At 34.7% G+C, this 7,037-nt stretch overlaps 1 protein-coding gene and 1 pseudogene across 1 annotated transcript; both read left to right on the top strand.

Annotated features, from left to right (window-relative positions):
• Positions 1-746: 746 nt before the first annotated feature.
• Positions 747-1,877, top strand: LOC133197966 (uncharacterized; annotated as a pseudogene).
• A 359-nt stretch (positions 1,878-2,236) lies between these two features.
• On the top strand, positions 2,237-5,606 carry LOC133197867 (uncharacterized). The gene is made up of 3 exons (XM_061334051.1): positions 2,237-2,915; positions 4,345-4,478; positions 5,574-5,606. The coding sequence occupies exons 1-3, from the start codon at positions 2,237-2,239 to the stop codon at positions 5,604-5,606; spliced, it is 846 nt and encodes a 281-aa protein (XP_061190035.1).
• Positions 5,607-7,037: the final 1,431 nt, after the last annotated feature.

The following is a 7,037-nucleotide window of genomic DNA, read 5'->3' as shown; positions in this document are numbered from 1 at the left end:
TAAATGTCTTTCAAATTAATAATATAAAACAATTTATAAGAAGGCCGATATGGTCTGTCGGCGAACGAATAAAATTCGGGAAAATTTTCATATGTTACTATTTACACATGCATTTGCCTCTCTGATAATTTGTAAAGCATTTTCAACAGTTAAATATCATTATTGTGTAATCCGATTTTACACATTTATAATCTAAGATTGTATGACAAATTAACTTACAAACTTTGTTTAAAAAAGTGTTTAAGAAATCAGTACTTTCATAGGCGAAAATGCCTATCAAAATGCGCTATGGCTCTTTGCTTTTTGCTATGACAATAATAAGATTTATTTCCTTTACGAAATAAATCCAATTATTACAGCGATGGTTACTGTTGTGCATGAGATCCGCGCCTTAGATTTGTGCGCGTAATGCCCTGCTGTAGATGACGTTATCGCCGTTTATGTTTGACGTCACAATATTTGTTACAGTTGGACTGAGAGGTGGGTGTTGTTTGTCTCGTAGCTTAAAATTTTTATGTAACTGTTAAATTTTGGAATGTTATCCCTTCATTTATTTCTTATTTAATAATCTCAGTGATAGTTACATATAAATCAACAGAATTCATGTGTATAATGTATTATTACCAAATATAAACATACTTTTAGATCTATATCGTTCGTTGTTTATCTCAACAACGGCTTTATGATATTCAACTTGTTTTTATACATCAGAATTAAAATATATTTTCATATTCTATTTCGAGAATATGCAACCTCAACAACAGTCACATTCCACTGACGAAGGGGGGGGGAGGTCATCTAATGGAAAACGCAAATTCACAGGGAAGGCTAGAAGACCGGGAGTTAAGAAAAGATGTCAGACTCAGAGGGAAAAGAACCCAGAACCATCTCAAAAAACGGATCCTGTAACAAACAAGGAGTCAATGCCAGATCTAGAGGAAGTTGTTTCATCAGTTGCCGAAAAAATGCTGCCGGAAATCAATAAAAGGATAGAGACGATTATTTCTCAACGTCTTGACACGTCGTCGACTGAAGGTAGCAAAGTCTTTTATAGTACATCAACTACAAATGTACCAAATCTATCAGATTCAGATCAAGTCGTTTGTTTTGACACAATTTCCCCTTCATGTACATCACCTCAGAGCATAACCAGTGTAAATGACGATCTAGGTATGCATGTTACACAATCAGTTAGACAAAAAATCATGAAAGGGGAGTTTGTGGAACTACATACACTTTTAAATAAGCAAACAGATATTGAAACACAGGAAAGTAGAGTTCTATTTACGAATGGTAAACTTACACTAAAACCTGCAAATACAGTCAAAATTACAACAATTGATACTTGGCTGGACGCATTTTTTATTTATATGAGTATATATTTGTCAGCACATATTGATCAAACTCACAGTCTTATCAAATATATGGCTGATGTAAAACTCGGCGCCAGTCGAGTTTCTGGTGGATTAGGTTGGAAAGAATATGACCGACAATTTAGATTAAAAAGAGCCAAAGACAACAGTATTTCCTGAGACAAAATTGACACAGAGCTATGGCTTCTTTACATAACCCCAAATGCTCAGTCAGTATATAAGAATCCTCAGGGCAACTCAAAATTTTGTTATGAATACAACAACAAAGGTTCTTGTCGCATACAAAATTGTCAATATCAACACCATTGTTTAAAGTGTCAAAACAAACATCCTGCTGTTCATTGTCCTGATAAACAAGCTGTACAGAGGATTTCATCCTCAAGGGCTTTTCAAGCTCCCTTCTCAGTTTTTCGTCAGTCAGGAAGCAAATATCCAACAGGTTCCTTTCGTAAGAACAGGTTTAACTCCAATTAACTTGAACAATATGTGTCCTTACCTGGCAATTTTTCCAAATCAAAATATAGCTGATGAATTAAAGAACGGTTTTGCATTAGGTTTTTGTATGCATTATAAAGGTCCAAGAGTGTCAACAATCTGTAATAATTTAGTTTCTGTGAACGATCACCCCAAAGAGGTAAAAGAAAAAAATTGACAAGGAAATTTCTTTAGGTCGCATAGCAGGCCCTTTCAAACATGAGCCTTTATCTAATTTAAGGCTATCACCTATTGGGGTCGTAGCAAAAAAGGATGGGGGTTGGCGTCTCATCCACCACCTTTCATATCCTTCTAATTTTAGTGTTAATGATTTCATAGACCCTGAATCTTGTTCTGTTCATTACACTTCTTTTGACGAGGTGTTGGACATGATAGGGGCACTGGGAAAAGGGACTTATCTTGGAAAAATAGATGTTAAATCAGCTTTTAGATTACTTCCGGTTCACCCTTCTGACCATCAATTACTTGGTTTCAAATTTAAAGATCAATATTATTATGATATGTGTCTACCAATGGGTTGTTCAATTAGTTGTGCTTTATTGGAAAAGTTTGCACACTTTATTCAGTGGGTTGTAGAAGTAAAAACTGGAGTTCACACTTTGAACCATTACTTAGACGATTTCATATTTGCTGGAGGCACATTAGAAATATGTAACTTGTTGATGTTTTCATTCAAAATTACCTGCTCTGATTTTGGTATCCCTCTTGCAGAAGAGAAAACAGAAGGTCCAAAAACAGTTCTTACGTTCTTGGGTATAGAAATTGATACAGATAATATGGTTATTAGAATTCCTGAAGAAAAAATTATCGATCTGGAGAAATCATTGCTAGAGATGTTACAAAAAACAAAAGTTACACTGAGAGAATTACAATCTTTAGTAGGTTCCCTAAATTTTTGTGCTAAAGCTATTCCATCTGCTAGGGCCTTCAACAGAAGATTTTGTGATGCTATGTGTGGAATAAAATATTCCAGTCATTTCATTAGGGTAACAAAGGGAATGAAATCCGACCTTCATGTGTGGCTAGAATTTATACACAGGTTCAATGGTAGTTTAAATTTCATGAATGTTAATTGGTTGTCTAACAACCAACTTCATCTATACACTGATAGTGCAGGCAATCAACATTTAGGATGCGGCGTTTACCTTCATGGGCAATGGGCATATTTTGGTTGGCCGGAAGAAGCCAGATATTATGTTAGACATAACGTTTTTAGAGTTAGTGCCAAATTGTTCTTGCAATTTTCTTATTTAAGAATGAATTCCTCGACAAGAAGATATTGCTACACACTGACAATAGAGCTTTGGTTTCCATTTTAAACAAAAAATCATCAAGATCACCTCGGGTTATGGAATTGGTTAGGCCATTAGTTTTGCAATCTATGGTAAACAATATTTACTTCAAAGCTTGTCATATAGATGGTTATAACAATGCTATAGCTGATTCTATTTCTCGCAAACAGTGGACCAGATTTCGTGTTCTCGCCCCCAAATCCGATCAACACCCAACACCTATTCCAGAAGATTTTATAAAAATGATCTTGGAGCTGAAATTAAACGCCTGACGCTAAATTCGGCATCATTAAATACAAGACAAACATACTCCACTAGTCTAAGAAGTTTTGAGCAATTTAGAATTTTGTATGAACTGCGTTCTATTTGGCCCCCACCTGTTCCACACATCTGTATGTTTATCGCTCATTTATCCCTGCAAGGTTTGACTCATGCTACCATTTCATCCTATATATCAGGAATAAGTTTCAAATGCAAAATATTGGGATTCTGTGACAACACAAAAATTTTTTAATTAGAAAATTGTTGGAAGGAATCAAAAGGTCAAACCATTCAAAAGATTGTAGACTTCCTATCACAAAACACATTCTTGAGAAACTCATAAAAACATCTTTAGTTTGTTCGTCAAACTTCGAGGCCATCCTTTTTTCAACAGCATTTTCAGTAGCATATCATGCTTTTCTTAGAGTCGGTGAATTTACTTTTAGTTGTTCTAATCAAGCAAATCCAATTATTTCTTGCAAACATATAAAGTTTATAAAAAATGAAGATTCTGGGGAAAGTTTCATAGAGCTTCTAGTTCCTTTCTCAAAAACTGACCAACTTGGGAAAAGGACATCCGTATTTTTGCAACAAACAAAGAATTCTATCTGTCCAGTTGAGTGGCTGAAAAGGTACATTGCTACAAGGCCAAAATTTGACGGCCAGTTATTTATACATATGGACGGTAGTCCTCTCACAAGGTTTCAGTTCTGTTCGTTATTAAATAAGACTCTTGAAGTAGCCGGCCTTCCAAACTCACGATACAAATCTCACTCTTTCCGTATTGGGGCCGCGTCAGATAGTTTCTCTTACGGTCATTCGGAAACAGAAATAAAAAAGCAAGGTAGATGGAGTTCGAATGCCTTCAAAAGGTATATTAGGATTAAGTGATGTCCTCAATTGATTTTCGTATTTTTATATAGGAAGTGAAAAGGTTATTTGGATTGTTGGTTCTTCAATTATTAAGTGGGCGTTCTACTATGCAAGAAAATCCTTAGATGGTGTGGATTTAGGTTTAAGACGAGGAAGCTACAGAATTTTTGGCAGGGAAAGGGAGGTATGAAATGGTTTGACCTTATTCCAAAAATAAAGCTTTTGTTAAGGTATGAATCTCCACCAGAAATTTTAATTATTCATTGTGGAGGTAATGATATAGGTAAAATTCCATTATTGCAACTACGGTCCATTATGAGTTCAACACTCGAGGAACTTAAACAACTACTCCCCAAAACTACACTTGTTTGGTCAAATATGTTGCCAAGAATTTCATGGCGTTTTAGTTCAAACTCGAAAACGCAAAATATTGCTACTGTCAGACTCAATAATTTTATGAATCATTTAATCACTGTCAATGGTGGGTTCTTTATCAAATACCCAGAGATTACTTGGGATTCAAAAGAAATGTTTAGTAGTGACGGAGTTCACTTGTCATACTTCGGTAATTGTTTCTTGCTATTCAACTTACAAAGGACTCTGCAAGAGTGTGTTTTACTATAAAATGGTAAATATGTAGATTGATCTTCAAGATGTGGCCACACCTACATATACTTTGCGTCTCTCATTCCACCTAACTTTGTTGGCGGTGGTTGTCCTTTTCATCGGACAACCATTTGGCGGTTATTCGAGACGCCTTCTATGATACAAGTATTTTTTCACAACTTCTGCTGAGTATCTGCTCACCCAGTACCAGTATGAATGTTGTCACTATTCACATTTTAAGGAATTTATAAGGATAAGAATTATAAGGTTTATAAGGATAAGGATATATAAGGTTTATAAGGATAAGGATTATAAGGTTTATAAGGATAAGGATTATAAGGTTTATAAGGATTAATGTTATATACGATTAAATAAAGTATATATTGTATTATGTAGGTCGTGGCCACAAACGCCAACTCAAAAATAAATAATTAAAAGAAGTTATGCTTGTCTTCATCGTCTTTAATAAAAGAAAATTCTGTTAGCAAACAGACACTAATTTGTTTATCCTGTCTACGACGATTTGGGTCAACACTCTTCTACTGTGCATGTCTTCTTTCTGTTAGTTTCTTCGTCGTACACCTTTAACTGTTTTGTGTATCCTCAGTGCGTGGGATGAAAAACGATATCGACTATTTGAAATGAAAACGTGTATATGTTCCTTTTCTTTCAGAAAAAGTCTTCCTGGGCACGCCTAATGATGTGAATACCATTTACCATTCTGTCTACAGTAATCTAGAAGTAATGAAAAAAAATTACATCACAGGTAACTGTTGAAGCCGATAGTTAATGTAGCTATTCTGTCCTTTTTTAAAACGTTCTTTATTACAATTGGATTTTATTAAAACTTGGCTTCCTTTCTTTAACTGATAATCCAACATTTACGTGCACTTCCCTTTTAAAGAAAAGGATAATTCAAATTATTTCATCAACTACATGTATGCTTGATATTTACAACATCGAAATGAATCGTACATGTAATTACCATGCATATACTGGATTCGAAAACGACAGAAAAACAGTAGAAACAAAGATGCATAGCAGCATCCAACCAAGCTCCTTTTCTATATGTCGACTCGATATATCCCTGTGAACTCGAGATAAAAGACATCACTAAGTCTGTCACATCTGCTTCATATTTGGATGTTTAACGACTATAGATGATAAGGGCTGTTTAGCAATTAAACTGTATGACAAACGAGATGTCTTAAGCTTTTAAATCGTCAACTTTCCTTATTTATTTAGTAATATTCCACTAACACCTAAACATGAAAATATGGTATTTATTTCTTCCCACTTATTCGATACTCAAGACCATGATCTGAGTATGATCAATTTTGCAACCGAGGCAGACTACTGAAAAATAAATTGACGTCACAGGGATTTCAGCAGCCTCCTTTAAAGTTAACATTTCATAAATCCATGGTCATTATAATGACCTTCTTAGCAAATATGTCCTACCATTGGGTCGTATCTCAACTGACATTTTCCATACCAATGGTTAGGCCTATGATTTTCTTCTAAATTTGACTACCGAATATTTCGTTACCTGATCAATACATAGGGCTCACGGCAGGTGTGAGGGTCGACAGGGGATGTTTACTCCTCCTAAGCACCTGATCTCACCTATGTAATTTCCAGGGGTCTGTGTTCACAGATTTGTACTGTTTGTAGGCCTTATTTTTAGATCGACCACTGTTCTTCACCTTTTTTTATTCATTTGAGGACTGTTGATACTAAGAACGCCAAAAACGCTTTTTTCAAAACTTCAACAAATCTAAAAACTTTTCAAAATTGGCTAAATCAATTGACGGTTTTATACAAGCATTTTAGAATATTTAAGGATGAAGAGACTGTTTGATGTAGTAGATTAAGATCAAGATCTAGTAAATGAAAGGTGCCTACAGATTTTTCAAAGAGCTAAATCCAAGAAGGAGCTAAATCGGCCCATTCATCAAAATAAATGAAACTTTTTCATATAAAACTCCAAGATTTGTATGTTGTAAAACAATTTATTTTTTAACAATATCTTTTCTGGTTTTCTTTTTACATTCGTTTAAATTTGGTATTGTTTTCCTTATTAATACTATCACGTCATTACGTTGACGTTACATACTTTAATGTCGTGACGTTAACA

The sequence above is a fragment of the Saccostrea echinata genome, unplaced genomic scaffold (genome assembly GCF_033153115.1).
Source record: "Saccostrea echinata isolate AGI-Se365-2 ecotype Australia unplaced genomic scaffold, CSIRO_AGI_Sech_v1 ptg000032l, whole genome shotgun sequence".
NCBI lineage: Eukaryota > Metazoa > Mollusca > Bivalvia > Ostreida > Ostreidae > Saccostrea > Saccostrea echinata.
Note: the sequence above shows the minus strand (reverse complement) of the source record. Positions and strands in the feature narration are given on the sequence as shown.

Excerpts from the sequence above, each read along its gene's own strand:
- LOC133197867 (XM_061334051.1), top strand. The coding sequence starts at position 2,237 with ATGATAGGGGCACTGGGAAAAGGGACTTATCTTGGAAAAATAGATGTT. Across the intron at positions 2,916-4,344 it reads ATTTATACACAGGTTCAATG|GAAGTGAAAAGGTTATTTGG; the intron begins GTAGTTTAAATT and ends ATTTTTATATAG. Across the intron at positions 4,479-5,573 it reads TTTTTGGCAGGGAAAGGGAG|AAAAAGTCTTCCTGGGCACG; the intron begins GTATGAAATGGT and ends CTTTTCTTTCAG.